The sequence below is a fragment of the Schistocerca nitens genome, chromosome 1, assembly GCF_023898315.1.
Source record: "Schistocerca nitens isolate TAMUIC-IGC-003100 chromosome 1, iqSchNite1.1, whole genome shotgun sequence".
Classification (NCBI taxonomy): Eukaryota; Metazoa; Arthropoda; class Insecta; order Orthoptera; family Acrididae; genus Schistocerca; species Schistocerca nitens.
The window spans coordinates 802,363,557-802,381,133 of NC_064614.1; the positions used below are offsets into that span (position 1 = coordinate 802,363,557).

At 42.2% G+C, this 17,577-nt stretch overlaps 1 protein-coding gene across 1 annotated transcript in view; it reads right to left on the reverse strand.

The window, feature by feature from the left end:
* Nucleotides 1-17,577, reverse strand: part of LOC126262461 (potassium voltage-gated channel subfamily H member 8) — a 518,890-nt gene that overhangs the window by 392,395 nt on the left and 108,918 nt on the right. The window contains exon 2 of the mRNA XM_049959121.1: nucleotides 17,123-17,260. Coding sequence (XP_049815078.1) covers nucleotides 17,123-17,260 — 138 coding nt within the window. The remainder of the gene's footprint in view (nucleotides 1-17,122; nucleotides 17,261-17,577) is intronic.

The following is a 17,577-nucleotide window of genomic DNA, read 5'->3' on the forward strand; positions in this document are numbered from 1 at the left end:
TCCACACACAATGAGACGGAGCGTCTACGTTCCACACTCTACAAACTAGCATTATCATCTAGGATAGCAGCAACGGCGCCTTCATGGAACACACTCGCCACTGTCATTACATCTACGTCATTTACCAAATTATCTCGCGGGGAACGTTAGATTTTCGTTATGGGAACAATAGTAGCCTACCACAGTTATAACTTTTATCTTTCTGCTGATGTACCAGCGTCACGTAACTAATGCATCTGTGCCAAGTAGCTACGAGGATATTCCACCAACACGCAACGGCATGGAGGTGGAGTAGATTATTGGCCTCGATAGGGGCAGAGCAAAGAACACTGAGCTGCGTGGCCGCAGATGCCGCCGGGAGGAGCGAACCCGTTGGTTTCTCGGCAGCTGTCTATAAACGCACCACGCGGCCCGGAAACCAGTCCACATGCTTCATACACTACTGGCCATTAAAATTTCTACACCACGAAGATGAAGTGCTACAGACGCGAAATTTAACCGGCAGGAAGCAGATGCTGTGATATGCAAATGATTAGCTTTTCAGAGCATTCACACAAGGCTGGCACCGATGGCGACACCTACAACGTGCTGACATGAGGAAAGTTTCCAACCGATTTCTCATACACAAACAGCAGTTGACCGGCGTTGCCTGGTGAAACGTTGTTGTGATGCCTCGTGTAAGGAGGACAAATGCGTACCATCACGTTTCCGACTTTGATTAAGGTCGGATTGTAGCCTATCGCTATTGCGGTTTATCGTATCACGATATTGCAGCTCGCGTTGGTCGAGATCCAATGACTGTTAGCAGAATATGGAATCGATGGGTGCAGGAGGGTAATACGGAACGCCGTGCTGGATCCCAACGGCCTCGTATCACTAGCAGTCGAGATGACAGGCGTCTTATCCGCATGGATGTAACGCAACGTGAAGCCACGTCTCGATCCCTGAGTCAACAGATGGAGACGTTTGCAAGACAACAACCATCTAGACGAACAGTTCGACGACGTTTGCAGCAGCATGGACTATCAGCTCGGAGACCATGGCTGGGGTTAACCTTGGCGCTGCATCACAGACAGGAGCGCCTGCGATGGTGTACTCAACGACGAACATGGGTGCATGAATGGCAAAACGTCACTTTTTCGGATGAATCCAGGTTCTGTTTACAGCATCAAGATGGTCGCATCCGTGTTTGGCGATAACGCGGTGAACGCACATTGGAAGTGTGTATTCGTTATCGCCATACTGGCGTATTACCCGACGTGATGGTATGGAGTGCCATTGGTTACACGTGTCGATCACCTCTTGTTCGCATTGACGGCACTTTGAACAGTGGACGTTACATTTCAGATGTGTTACGAGCCATGGCTCTACCCTTCATTCGATCCCTGCAAAACCCTACATATCAGCAGGATAATGCACGACCGCATGTTGCAGGTCCTGTACGTGCCTTTCTGGATACAGAAAATGTTCGACTGCTGCCCTGACCAGCACATTCTCCAGATTTCTCACTAACTGAAGTCGTCTAGTCAATGGTGGCCGATCAACTGGCTCGTCACAATACGCCAGTCACTACTCTTGATGAACTGTGGTATCTTGTTGAAGCTGCATGGGCAGCTGTACCTGTACACTCCATCCAAGCTCTGTTTGACGCAATGCCCAGCCGTATCAAGGCCGTTATTACGGCAAGAAGTGGTTGTTCTGGGTACTGATTTCTCAGGATCTATGCACCCAAATTGCGTGAAAATGTAATCACATGTCAGTTGTAGTATAATATGTTTGTCCAATGAATACCCGTTTATCATCTGCATTTCTTCTTTGTGTAGCAATTTTAATGGCCATTAGTGTATGAAGCACTCCAATAAGAGTACGCTTGTTATCTCCCGTAGGGTTGGATTTCAGTTCGGATGCAGCTGGGACTGTTTAGTACTTGTATACTGCTTACGACGGACTTGGTATCTTTTCTGGAATTTTCCGCGCGGGGTAGCCGCGCGATCTTGGGCCTCTTGTCACGGTCCGCGCGGCTGCCCCCGTCGCAGGTTCGAGTCCTCCCTCGGGCGTGGATGTGTGTCGTCCTTAGCGTAAGTTACTTTTATATTAAGTAGTGTGTAATCTTAGGGACCGATGACCTCTGCAGTTTGGTCCCATAAGATCTACCACAAAATGTTCTGGAATTTATCTGTTTGCAACTTCCAGGATGAAGTCGCCCTTCGCCAACTCCGGGCTTGTGTCGTTTAGGTATGAACGTGTTCTGCACCAGTATGAACTTTACGCCAAGCGCCTCGTAGCTGGATTCGAGTATAGTGTTCGGTACTAACAACTTCATTTTCTCTTCTCTCAGTATTGCTTTCGATTTTTCCAATACCCATTTATATATTTTTTGCCTTTCTTTTGTCGTCGTTGTTACTGATTTGTCATTTATTCTCCTTGAAAGCATCCTAAATTTAGTATTCCAATTCTAAAAATGTTTCTCTCTGTTTTTTCTATTCTTTGAGACTTTTCTCCTACTTAATCATTTTTGTAACCCATACTGTTGGTAAGTACTTTCTCCAGTAATACTGGTATCTTTCTTTAGCGTTTTCAGATACATTCGGCAGATATGACCGGAGAAAAGTAACCTTCGCTTTGTCACTACTTTTGATATTTCCTGTATATTTTACGGTAATTTTTCACATTACACATTACTCAACCATATGTAATTTGTATTGCACCTATTAATTTTCTAATAGTCCGTTTTTTAGATGCCTCTAGACTTTTCAGCTCATACTTCAGCATTCACATGCATATAAACATTCTGCTGTTACCTCTGTGGTATAGTAGTCTACTTATGTTTATGCAGATATGCATTTCTTGTAGTACATATCTATAATTAAACTGTATTATCTTTGATTTTATTAACTCTTATATCAGTTGCGAATTTTTAGTTGATTTTTCTGTATGCTTTACTTCATTTATTTATATTTCATATCTCTTCGCTGTTGCTTACGAGGTACAGACCTATTCTCAACTGCTCTCTCTCATGTATTACAGCCAGGCTGTCGACCTGCTGCCTGTCAACAGCATAGGACACATTTGGACAAACTTTCTTAATAAGTTTAGTTTAACTGAGGCCACTGGTGATGTTAGAATCCAGTTCGATAGCGTAGCTGTGTACATGAATGAGCCCTTGAAAACTGGACGGCAACCCCGAAACTAGTGGCGGAAAAAATAAAAGAAATATAAATAAATGAAATATAAATAAAATGTGTCTATGGGACTTCTGTTTCCAAGACTAATACATTTTCCGCTACGAACCTACAAGTAAAATTGTGTATCGAAAATACTGGAGAAGATCACGTGAAATATTAGACTTTAATGGTGTCGTAACCAAAATTATGCTCAGCGGAAAGCAAGTTACGGATAAAGAATTAAAATCGCACTAATATCATTTAGATTTGATAAGTTTTCTTACCCGCTGATCGACAAGGAGACGTCTATCGTATCAGAATTAATATCGTTGTGTAGTCACATCATGCTTTAGAACAAGTAACATTTCTATTCAGAATTCAGTCGGTCCGAGGTCTTGATAAAAGAAGTATTGTTTTTTTGGCAGGACGTCTTTGGAAAGGGCTGGGAAGCGACCATATCCTGTTGTAACTGGTTCTTTCATTTGTTTATCTTTAATTTCCAATTACTGTATCATGTTGGACAGAAATACGGACACTGACGCAGAAAATGAAAGAAAAGCTTCACGAACTCGAAATTGTGTGTTCTGGCGAAGGAGTTTCAAGAATACAGAACTGGTCAGGGAAAGGAATGAGCGGTGAAAATAGATTCAGTATTTGTACAGTGAATAGAAAGGAAACAACTAGAATGGCACTGTCACGTAAGACCTACAGATGGAAAAATACATCTCGGAAAGTGTGGATATGGGACATGGAGACGTCCAGGAAGGCGGATGACAGGTAGACCTTGGAAGCACTGGAATGTAGGAATTACAGATGCTAAGCAGAAAAGATTGCCGACAGAAGACACTTGGGTTATGGCGTGCAGATTGGGTAGTCGTGGACGGCCAAGGACACTGTAAAACAACCGCCTCCTCTCCCCTCCCCGTTCAAAAAGAAAAAAAAAGTATAAACAGGCTACACACTTAATTCATCCCTTAATTCATACCTTGCAATATATTTTAAAAAATGAAGTGCCGTGTTTTGAGTCCAACTTAGACTGCAGAGCCCCATCCGACCATCTGAGAATGGGCTGGGTAGGTAAGGACTTATCACACCTAACAACAAGATGCCAACGGGGTACCATAAGCGCCTTGATTCGGGACAACACGTCGTTGCCAAAGTCAACTTAAGTGAACAAAATCGTGTGGATTAGAGGGATCACATGCGACTATCGACGATTGTAGCGGAGGCTAGGTGAGTCACACCGCAACAGTTCCTCACGTAGCCAATGTTGGAGAGCGACCAGAAAATAGTCATTCCATCCAAAATCGCCTCCTATGCGTGAGATGCCAAAATCTGACATTCGTTCCTCTTAATGGTTGAGATGTGATACTGTAGTAGGATATTGCAAATTATATGGACGGGTAACCGGCGAGGAATGGAACCAGAAGAATACTGACAAGAATCTGGGGCGTGTTAAGACATCAAGGAAGAGCTTCCATGAGTGGTAGTAAAAGTAGCTGTAGGGGATAAAAACTGCAATGGAAGACAATAATGGAGAATTCAGGATGCTTTTGAATGAAGAGATTTGTCGCAGGAGAGGAATTCGTGGGACGCTGCGTCAAAATACTCTCACTCTAAAGACTGATGATAAAGGAAAACGATAACAGACAGCCACGGATTTAGAAAAATAAAACAGTGTAGATATGAAGTCTGCAGAGGTTGACTTTTAGTCGGTCGGGAGAAGCTTGCAGAAGTCCGTTGACCGTGCTCTGTCAGCAAGTGGCACTCACACACGACAGTTCAGACTACAGAAAGTGACAGAACGTCACAGTCTGCAGGAGTCCTTCACACACGAAATTCTACTAGACACAGTTCCGGCAGCAACATAACCAAGTGTTCGCGTAGCTCTAGTTCACACTGTGACAGCCTAGTTAGCAGAAAGAAGGAAGATTAGGAACCCGAAGACAATATACTTACACTGTGATGGACTTTAGAAAGCGTTCAGCAAACGCTTCAGCAAGAAAGATGTTGATTCCGTGAACTCAGGCAGCATTTATAAGCTTTACATCAGAAGCAGCACCGACGTCAGTCAGTGGACGTATTTTCTCACTCAGAGTGCAGATGGCTCTGGAGGAAGAAAGGCAGGTAATTGTTTAATGTCCTGTCGATGCCGATGACATTAGAGGCAAAGCACAAGCTCGATTTTGGAAAGAATGGGGAAGGAATCGGCTGTAAACTTTTAAAACGCACTTGCCTTAACCGTTTTAGAGAAACCGTAGGAAAACTAAATCTGGATGGAATTGCAGACATCTGATCAGACCACCTTATTGTATGACTTGGTTTCGTCACGAATGTCAACAGGAACCGTTATTGCTCAGTCCATCAGTGAAATACACTCTAAAAAAATGAGAATGTGCCACGAAGAAATTATTCGAATGCGACAGAAATCGGTAGATGTGATGCTCATATACAGACAAACAAACGATTACAATTTCAGAAAAATTGGATGATTTATTCAAGAGAAAGAGCTTGACTAATAGGGCAAGCCCATAATGCGTTGGTCCAAATGTGGCCATTTTGCAAGGTGTTATTCGGCTTGGCATTAATTGATAGTATTTTGCATTCCAGTTTCTGCCAATTCATCCCTACGTCGACGATATTTTACGCTTCGCTTTGTTGCCCTTCGTGGAAAGCCATCCTGGCTTATATTTCAGCAAAGTAATACCTGTCCCCACACGCTGAGAGTTTCTACTGCTTGCCTTGGCGAGTGCCAAATTCTACCTTCGCCAGCAAGGTTTCCGCATTTCTCCACACCTGAGAACGTTTGCGGTATTATGGAAAGGGTCTACCAACCATTTCCGGATTCTGACGATCTAACGAGCCAGTTGGACAGAATTTGGCACGATATCCCGTAGGAGTACATCCAACAACTCTGTCAAATCAATCCCCAGTGGAATAACATCTTGCAAGATGCCCAGATGTGGACCAATGCATTATTGGCTTGCTCAATTGGTCAAGCCCTTTCTCTTGAATAAATCATTTCTTTTCCTGATCATGTGCATCTCATCTACTGATATCCGTCCCATTCGGCTAATTCCTCCAAGATGTGTATTTTTTTCCCTTAGAGTGTATATTGTAAACAGTAATGTTACTGTAACACCCCGTTGGGATACTCCAAAAATTACTTTTACATCTGTCGATTTCATCCCATGAAGAATAACGTACTGACTTCTGTCACTTAGAATCCAGCATCCTTCTTCTATGGCGCTCTAAATTTCAAGGATCAACAGAGCGAGTAATACTTTAAAAGATGGGGAAGGGAATCCTCCATGCTGTTGACTTGACGCGGCGGGGTCATGTAAATGTTACGTAAATTAGGTTGGACCAACGGCACTTTCGAATCAACTCCTCCAGATTTTGAGTCCTTTGTCTCAGCGGCTGCATTTCGAGTTCCAGCAGCACTGAGCTAATTACAGAGTAGCTGGTTAGTTTCGCTACGAATAAGAACAGGACACTGCTCTGAAAATATTAGAGAGACCACCACCATTATTCAGTAATGATAAACAGAATGGATGTAAAAGTTGAATAAGGAGGGTCGCAAAATGAACCATATTATTTTCACCGACGACCACAGCTGTGGTTGCGAATCTTTGACTCTGTTTTCAACGAATAATAAATAAAAAGTGACCTGTAAACGTGAATGAACAGGGAGCAGAACTGTAACGCATTAAGTTGGTTCAGTATGTTATCGTGTTTCACTAAACGTTTATATAGTGCATACACCTCATAAGGTATTGTATTTAGTCAATCAGACGTCGATCAGTAGTGAAAACTCATACAGGTGAAAGTGTATCACTTGAAGGTGTGCCACAATAGCGGCAGAAGCGGTCGAGCAAACAATGGTCCCGAATGCTTGTTTACGATCCGCTGCTTACTTCGGTATGATTGTCCAAGTTATTACGAATAATCCGATGGATTTCTGTAGTTCTCATATCAAAATTGAACTTTACAACACTTCCGTTGACGCGGATGAAGAATTGCAGAGCGAATTGTGGTCTCTTGTCTTTGTTTATGCGATGATATGGGAGTGTTTTAAAGAATCTGTATTTCAGTGCAGGGACACGCCTAAGGGAGAGATTAGCAGTCAACCGGATTGATAGATCCATTGAAGAAGTTTTAAAAGGATGATGAAAAATGCCTCGTGGCTGCTCTTCAGAGCAGAAAATCAAAACGTCTTATCAGTTTATTTACACATAACAGTTTCTCAAAGAATATATTCAAAGACAAAGAATTTGTAAAAGGGAGGGTACAGTAGAAGGTATTCGTTAAATAACCGGAAGTCAAATTCAAGGAATGAAGAGAACAGTGGTGACGTGGGCTCCAGAAAAGCTGGTAATGGAAGCAGAAATTACGTGAATCGAACCTGTTAAAATTTTATAGTTTCTATATCTTATTATGCTATACAATGCCTCGTTCCTGACACTGCTTCTTCCATTATCCACACTGATGGGGAATGTAATACACCATAGGTTTTGGTTTCCGTGTGATATTCAGTATCGCAAATTTCTGAGTAATTGGTCCTCACACGTTCGTTTCGCACAACTGATATTCGTTCATTTTAAGCTGCTGAAATTTCTCTAATTGTTAGCTCCTATCGCGGCAATGACAACATAGACACTTATAAGCAAAAAACAGATTTTGGTAACTTCCGTAGTTGAGAGCTTCTTCTGTAGTTGTTCTTCTGTAGTTGAGAGCCCAGTATCTACGATGAGTAATGTTAGAAATCTCTGACTAGAACTCAGACATTAACGCCTAATCAGTTTCTTCGCCTACACTCTTCAGATAAACACCTCCTACACTAGCAGATAGAAAGTTATTCTACCCACGTCAGCAAACATTGTAATGGGAGACAATTTGCTTGTGGGAAAGTTTAATTGTAAGGAAGGAAGCACTATATATTTACATTACTATTTTAAGAATTGAGCTTTGTTTAGCGATAATTTTTGTTAATTTATGATATTAGTGGCAATCGATATTTTCGGTGTTCTATGAAGACACAGTTTGCTATATACACTACAACCAAAAAGTTTCAATAATCCACAAAATACTATGCTATTTTATGGTTAAACGATACGTGCTCTGTCTTTCGACTGAAGAAATAGGAACACTTACTGTGATTTTAATGAGATTCTGACATATTACCTCATATTGACGAAAATTTCAATTTTAATTCATTAACTTCTGCTTGCATCATTGCAGATCGTGACAAAGTGGAGCGAAAGTTATAATCTAAGTTTTAGTGAAAGGTTTATCTGAATTTTCATGAAGAAATTTACATTTATTTTATCAAACAATTGGCGTTAGGCAAAACACGCACGTCACGCACAACTTTAATGTTTTACACAATTTCTGTAAAGTGAAAATATTTACTGCATACTTTTCCGAGTCGTGTAAAGAGCGTTCTCGGACAGCTCATAAAATGTGTAGCACTTTTCGCATTTCATAAAATGCTTACTATGACTTCTGCTCTCATCGTAAATGTGTGAGTCACTAACAAAGATTAATAAACCTATTGAAGATCTGCACACCAAATATAAGAACGTATCAGTTGTGTGGCATGATTTCAGGTCGTTATTATAAACAAAAGACCTTGGCGTTAATTATTTACTAAACCACCATCCAACCAAAAAAGTAGAAGAAGGATTTTCACCTGCAAAATTATCAATACTTTTTGGAGGGAACGTTCACGTACCCTGCATCGGCTGATTTTTCTGTACTCAATGAATTTATAGGGTGATTTTCCACTGGGCGTGGAAAATCAAAAAACGTACAGATGTTTCTACATGTCTTTGGCAAGAGAGCAGCCTCTTTGCACACTAAATTGTCCTTCAGCTTGGCCCAAAATATTTGCAAAGAGTTATTCGTGTTTATCTGAAACGTATTTTTAAATATTTTAGATATAGGCTCTCTGTCTCATAATTTTTCATCATCAGTTGCCATGTTTTGAGCAGAACTGTATACACATGACTTCATGTGCAAATTGCAGACCTACACATTTTATGATTACATATCTTCATGATTTATAAGTTAATAGCTGTCCAATCGAAAGGAAATATACAAACGGTAGGAAGTACAAGAAATAAGGGACCGTGCGACAATAATAAACGACCGAGCGAACTACAAGGATTTTTCACTGAAGTGCACTGATGAGCCAAAACATGAGGACCACATGCTTAATGGCTTGCTTGTCCATGTTTAGAACTAAGTATATCGCTGATTTTGCGTAACAGGGACCCGACAGTGTGTTGGTAGATTTCTGAAAAAAAAATGGCTCTGAGCACTATGGGACTCAACTTCTGAGGTCATTAGTCCCCTAGAACTTAGAACTATTTAAACCTAACTAACCTAAGGACATCACAAACATTCATGCCCAAGGCAGGATTCGAACCTGCGACCGTAGCGGTCCTGCGGTTCCAGACTGCAGCGCCTTTAACCGCACGAGATTTGTGAAAGAATGTGCCATTAAATGTGTACACACGTGTCATGTAATTCGCGTAAATAACGGGCTGCTGATTTGCGTAAGGGATGGTGTTGCCCGATATCGACGCAGATGTGTTCCATCAGGCGAATTTGGTCGCCTCGACATCAACATGGGTTTACTCTGCTCCTCAAACCACTACAGCAGGCTCTGGATCAGAGACACGGACAATTATACTGCTGAAAGTTGACGTCGCCGTCGGGGATAACGTCAAGCTCGAAGGGATGCTGTCAGCATGTCTTCGATTACTACCACAGGTCCCATGCAAGCGCAGAAGAATGTCTCCCTTTGCATAACACTCTTACCACCAGCCTGCGTCCGTGGCGCGCTACACGTTTCGAACCGTCGTTCACCTCACTGATTGCGTTTGTGGAGACGACTATCGACCTAGTGAGCAAAAATGTGATTCACCCGATGAGCCGACACGTTTACATCGATCGATGTTCGAATCCTGTTCGTTTGGTGCCCACTGCAATCGTTACTGACGATGTCACACGGTCCAAATGTGAACATGTAAGGATGGTCTACTGTGGAGCTCCGTGTTCAACGATGTACGATGAACGGTGTGCTCCGAAACACTTGGGCGCGCACCAGAACTGTGCTCTTTTGGCAGAGATGCCACAGATCACCATCCATCCTACTTTACAGAGCAGACAAGCTTACTAACCCCACATTCTGTAACGAGTTGTGGAGATCTTGCAATTTAACGCCTATTGGTACGTCCGCTGTCCTTCTACCTCTTTCCGCATACGCTCACGACAGTAGCACGTGTTCATTCGACCAACTCTGCTGTCTTCCAGACTGGCTGGTAATAACAATCATCACTTTGTCAGTGGCTCATCTCAATGGATGTCCGCATGCAGCCCACATTTTCGCTAGGGTGATTCCTCGTCCGTGTCCGCTCTGCTTACACACTTCTGTTACCGCGTCGTGTGCCCGCAACGCCACCAGGCGCCGTCCAGCGTCGTGGTGCGCAGTGGTCATAATGTTTTGGCTGATCAGTGCAAGAACGACACATAGTACAAAGGTAACAGTATTGTATCATGCGCTGAAAATTCAATAGATACACAATGCGATTCTGGAAACGGGGCAAAAATCTAAGAAAGAAAAAAAAAATACTTTAGTCAGTCAATCTTCAAGTTTCATGTACGTTAACCTTCTACCTTCATTCATTCGATACGTATGGAAAAGACCCAAAGATGAATTAATTTCTGTTACAGTAATTCAGTCAAAATTTTTCACTCAGGACCATTGTACAGAGGCAGTACTGCTGAAGTAGGTGACTAGCAGAGGAGAGCGACTCAATTGTCTGTTCTCGCGTGGAGGGTTTCCTGGAGAAAGATTTGGGTACTGGACGGCAGTGTGCAATGGCGCAGGTGCCTGGCGAATACACGCTGCTCGTTTTTCAGGAACCATTTGGCATCCTATCGTGACAAGCTCCAGTTGCACGAGGAATAGCATCCTGTTACATAGGCCTCTTGACTTTGGACAATTCGGTGATGTTCTAGCACAGACGCGCTGTTTGTCGAATGGCAGCCGTATTACGACCCAATGTATGACGAATATCCTTTTCATAAGATGCTTACTTCCTCGTACCGAAGAGCCCTACCTCGCGTGTGGGATTTATTTTGGTACTCCTATTTCATTTTGCACAACGTCCTGACGCAATGGCGCAAATAATTCTATCCATTGTCCTCCTCTACTTTAGAAACCATGATACGAAGTCAGTGTGATGACTTGGCGTTCAAATGCGTATCAGTTCTGGGGAAAAGTCGTCACGCACAAGCTTAGAGACAAATTTGTACCTCATCAATAGGTATTTGTAACTAGAGAATGAACATCTGGTGCCGTCCATTTCGGGGAACTGTAAAGGATATTTAGAAACCACGTTAAGATTGTACAATATGTGTCTGCAACGAAAAGTTATCGATCAGTCAGCATTAGTGGTATTAGCGAGCGGCAGTAGGACGTGTGCGCCTAATGTGAAAAATATTCAAAGATGCTCAGCGATCCGTGGAATGGCACATGTTGAGAGCCGGCCGCGGTGACCGAGCGGTTCTAGGCGCTTCATTCCGGAACCGCGCGACTGCTACGGTCACAGGTTCGACTCCTGCCTCTGGCATGGATTTGTGTGATGTCCGTAGGTTAGTTAGGTTTAAATAGTTCTAAGTTGTAGAGGAGTGATGACCTCAGATGTTAAGTCTCATAGCGCTCAGAACCATTTGAACATGTTGAGAAATTCTGGGAGAGATCGGAAAACAAACATATAGACCTCCGGAGAGGCTGTAAAAGTAAACGTGATTAAAACTATATCGAGTCAGGTGGAAATAGGCGGGACACGTAAGTTCCTTCCTGAACTCCGGGAGATAAGAAAAGACATGAAGGATGACCTAATGGAAGGTCGATGGATGGCATTAAGAACACGAACGTGCAATATTGATACGTATATCTGTAGACCGCACAATATAGAGGAGATAATTATACACCTGTGAATGTCAAGCCTCTGACAACGATGAAACATAGGAATGACATTACAATCACTATCAGGTCTTAGAGTCATAGCGAAAGTATTTTGTGAACATCTGATTTGTACCCCCAGAAACTTCTGCAGATGAGGAAATAGAAGAGGGGACATCAGAAAAGGGAACCAACTGCATACAAAAATGGTTCAAATGGCTCTGAGCACTATGGGACTTAACTTCTGAGGTCATCAGTCCTCTAGAACTTAGAACTACTTAAACCTAAGTAACCTAAGGACATCACACACATCCATGCCCGAGGCAGGATTCGAACCTGCGACCGTAGCGGTCGCGCGGTTCCAGACTGTAGCGCCTAGAACCGCTCGGCCACCCCGGCCGGCAACTGCATACATGCCAGAGTTCCACGCTCTCAATGGAATCTATTGATTACGCTGAGTACTGACCAGTGTGTGTCATCTTGACAATGTCAGTTATCATGAGAATGTGAGAGACTGGAAAAGAATCCCGAAAGATATAGGTTGATCAGCATTCTATCTCCATAACACGAGCATTAGCTCAGGTATGAAAAATATGGGGAAGGTAATTGGCTGTGTCCCATTCTTCGAGGGATTTATCTTGGCGGGAGGACTGGAACGGTGTGCACTCATGCTGAGGAGGTACTTGACCGAGCAGTAGCGGTTCCAGGTCACGAAATCTGACAACGACCTGGAGAGCGTTGTGCTGACTCCACATCTCTTCATACCACTTCGAATGACACCATGGGCGGAGGATGACACGGCTGTCGGTCGATACCGATGGGTCCGCCATGGCCTGTGAACGGAGATTCGGAGATTACGTTTGGAATATATGAATCAGAATGGCTAGCCTTAGATTTGGGCCCCGAATATCCAGACCCACTCCTCAGTACACCGTAATCACTGTACACCATCGCTCGGTAATGATCCTGACGGACTGCTAGTGGGCTTACGTGATGAATCACACAATGATGGTGTGAACAAAACTGACAAGGCAGACGTATTCCTATTTTTGTAATAAGAAATTCGTTACTTTATTAGTGCAGCTACCTAATTTTGCTAAGCACATCTGCGATGTGAGTGATTAGCTAGGTCAATTAGTTTATTAAACTCGGTATTCCGTAGCGGCTCCATCTATTTACTTTCGAGAAGATGTTCCCGTATCCTGCTCGTGCTCGTGAGCATTTGGCGCCACCACTGGATAAACACTATACGTTTCTGCTTCCGCAAAGCAAACAAGGCCATTTCAGCTCTACGGTGCAGCGCACCTCACCGTAACGGCTCCACAGGTGGTTTGGCGCTGTGCGCGCTACCAACAGGTAGCCCGCACTGCCGGAGCGTCGGGGTTGACATCATGCAGAACAGTGGCGGAAGGGGCGAGAGGTGACAAACACAGATACTCATGCACATCAATGTTAACAGTAAACATGAAACACTCGTAAACACAACAGTTTCCAGTCTAGAAACAACAAGAATCCCAAGCAAAAGAATCATGCGTTTTTATGTGGAGAAACATTTATCGATTTTTATTTACAGCCATCGTCCCCCTGGATCTTCAGCTAGTATATTGAAAACCAATTATAACAAAAATGAGTTACATATCCAGCAACTGGGTTAGAAATGTGTCTTTTGAAATACCACATATGCATTTAGTGAGATGTTGTGTTAGCTGCAAACACAGAAACTTTCATAACTCGTTTAAATGTCGGGAGGAATGTGTATCTGCAACAAACCGTTGCTCTCTCAATGTCCAGAGCAGTTCCATTCCCAGAGATGTTAATCTATAGAAACTGTAAATTTGTGTTGTTTGGAGTTCGTTATTAGTCATCTGAATGTTATTATTGCAGACTTCATCTTTTAGTTACAGTTTTGCAGAAAAAGTTACCTATAATAGTTCAGTAATAACAGATTTTCTTAGATTCTCCATAGTTATGTAGTGCCGCTATTACTAATTGTTTCCTTCTCATTGTTATATTGTATACTTTCACGGAAACACTATTTTTAAAAAATAAAAGGATGCTTGTTTACGACTTGCAGGAAATTATGATGAAGGAAGCTTAGATTGTACACTCTCATCGACACCGAGAGTGTTGGAGATGGAGCACAAGCTCATTACACAACTTACCTTCTTAGCGCTGATCACCATTGACCCAATGGCGATGGTCGTGTGGTGACGTGGTATTCTCTCCTCCCACATGTGTCTTCACTGTAACTACTTCGTCCTCTCCACCTACGTAGTATTGTCTTTCTTCTCCAGGAGTTTCATGAATAAATTTATAAATTTTAATCGTTCACACCGTACGTTATGCTGTTTGGGAATTCTGTTGTCTTCCAAACTCTTTGATTCCATACGATAATACGTGTATTTTTCAAATTCAGCCTGACAAACAGTATCTGACTACTGTTCTGGGTTGCAGGTAGTACCGAACTGTCAATAGTTAAGAAAATCGCTTCCATTGACGGTTAAAGCATAAAGAGAATGGAGAATGAACGAAATGTGCGCCTGCCATTTTTTATTTAATTTGCTTATGAATGTCCGCTTTTTGTCCACAATCTCGTCTGATTAGTGTTACATTTCGTTATATTTTTTCTTTATCTCTATTCCTAAGAATAATCTCTGCACTGTTCTTAGTAATCCATCAACGACATTATTCTCTTTCCACTCTCTGCTGTTTCATTAATTAAAAATGGGTACTAACAAATATTCGGGTACATTCCCCATCTGGCTGTCGCTGCTGTAAGGAAATATTTCCAGGCGCTTTTCTTTGTGGCTCTTTTAACTTCACTTCCGTACTTCATATGATCTTTTATTGTTAATACCGTTTTGTAACATCACTTTCTAACCCTTGTAGTAATTTTTTATTGCCGTGTTATGGCTTGCTCAGTTTCATGCAGTGAAATGGTCAGTGAAGGTTGAGCAAATTATTTCGTAAATAAAAGGCAATTGGTTAGTTTGGGCTGCATTTCAAGTCTTTCGTCTGTATTTCTTGCCAGGTAAGACTTGTTTCAGTTCTTCATATCTTTTTCATATTTAGTTTTTAGAACGATGACAGTCTCATTCTTTCGATCATTTTTGCGTTGGATCACCCGTAAACCGAAGCTACAGAAAGTAAACTTTCCACTATCCCTCATAATAGCCGTTCCTCTTTGGAGCAAGTCGGACCTGTCGATTACCTCACTCCGCTATGTTTTAATTACCTCACTGAAAATCCGCATTTGCACTTTGTAGATGAATATGGGAAGAGCGTACGACAGCAAAGTAATTCTATTTTAGGAAACACAATTCTTTAAGTTCTGCATGTGTGAACATATATTCTTTCAAATAAATGTTTAGCCTTTTACCAAATAAACCTGAAACACTCTAATGAATCTGTTGGTCATAACTCTGTTATATGGTTTTCGAGGCATTTTCATTCGCTAACCGTCTAATCTACGTATTACTCAAATGTGGATTTTTAAATTTGAAAATTCTTGATGCAAGGAGTTCTACATTTGAAAAATAATTTTTGTTCGGTTTTAACCGCTCGAGCTTGATAACATCCTTTCCCAGCAAATGCAGCTATCGGTAACAGTAGACGATGCTTGAGAATCAGGTTCCACAGTAAAAGATTGGAGATGAAACAGTATCAGTTTAGGCCCGCATGGGAGCTATTCATTTATGTGGTATGAGATTGTAAATTTTAGCTCCTGGCAGTTTCCAGAATCTGTTCATAGAACCGACTTTCTAGCATTTCTTGCGGAACACATTGTCTCAGTACTTGCTTGATATGCCACTAGCACGTCAAAGCAAGTGTTTCATGCATGACTTCACTCCTGCACAGTTCAATGTGCGTGACAGAAATCACTCCAATTCACTCCAGCCTGATATGTGGGTACATACGAAAGGTCGATCAGTTCTTTAGCTTACGCGCATACCTATTTTAATCCACTAGGCTCCCTCCTGTGTGATTATGGTAGTTGGGCGGATTAGCTTTATCCTTCTTTGAAGAGGCCCCTCGTCTTGCATGAGTCGCTGAAGAATGTGTGTAAGACAACGCATTATGCCAGGCGTATTTGACAGTGCTCGGTATCCACTGCAGTGGCGAAGCGCAGCCTGCATTTGAGCAGCAAGTGAAAGGCGATACCTTAAAGGAATTTGACTTCATTAAGTCAACGTGTTTCTTTAATAATATGTATGTTTTATCACCTTTGTGTAAGATGTCATGAACCTAGCCAGTGTTGTATGTCATGGCAAATTCGCGATGCGAATCTGTGGATGGAATGACGAGTGTGACTTGAATATGTGACACTGTGATTGTGAGAGTAGACAAGAATATTTTTCGTACATTATAAATGGACGTACGGTTGTAAAAAAATAAAGCAAATAAGACAGTTAAAATATGGAAAAGTAGATACTTTCAATACAATTGCCTGAAATCTTGAAACTCGTTCATAACTTTCAGAAAAACAGTAAGATAATGAACACTTCTTTCAGTTAATATGACAATCTCATAGCTCGAAAAACATTTGAGGACTCTCATTGATATAGCGTTTTCTTATTGATCTTACGAGGGGAATTCGATTCCTAAATATTTACCACTACTTACGATACATCCAGTGTAATGTGTTAAGACTCAACCTTAAGTCATAATGAATTCCCTATGTTGTAAAGAAATGTATTGCGACGAAACATTTCTTTTTCGATGCTTCTTGGGGTTAACAACGAAATAAATATGAATTAACTGTAACTATAGAAGAAAATCAAAAAACAATTTTACTTTCAGAAATAAGAAAGAACAGAACAAATGGTGATCTTCAGGCAGGCAGAGAGGCGCGAGGTAGGGCTTCGACTCCAGGCAGGGACAGACGAGCAGAGGCGTCAGGCAACATGCGGGGTCTGTTCTGGGTAGTTCGCATGCCCAGGCAGGCACACCGACAAACGCCACTGAGGTGGATGCGACTCACCGCTGTCGTATAACTCACATATCTGCAACTCGGCCATCTTGGTGTGCGTGATGTCCTTGTGCGACGCGAGGAAAAGCACCACCTCCCTCTTTTCGTTCTTGATGGGCACAATGTCCAGCAGGCACCAGAATGGTGTTCCTGAAAATAGAAGGTAGCATCACTTCAGCTACTGTAGTACACCTGTGGAAAACACATGATGAAAACCAGTGGAGCAATAATCCCACATTACCGAATATTTATTGACAAAATGTGACATGTGAACCAATCAAATACTTTTGCAGCACTTACATTCCTGTATTGAAGGGGAGCAGGGAATGAAACAGTGAGAGATTTGTGCTATACCCCTTGGACATTCGGCTGTACCGCAACACATTCAGACTGCCCGAGACTGTAACCGGCATTACAGACTACATATCCACTGTTGGTATACAACACATACTTAGTGGCAGACTTAC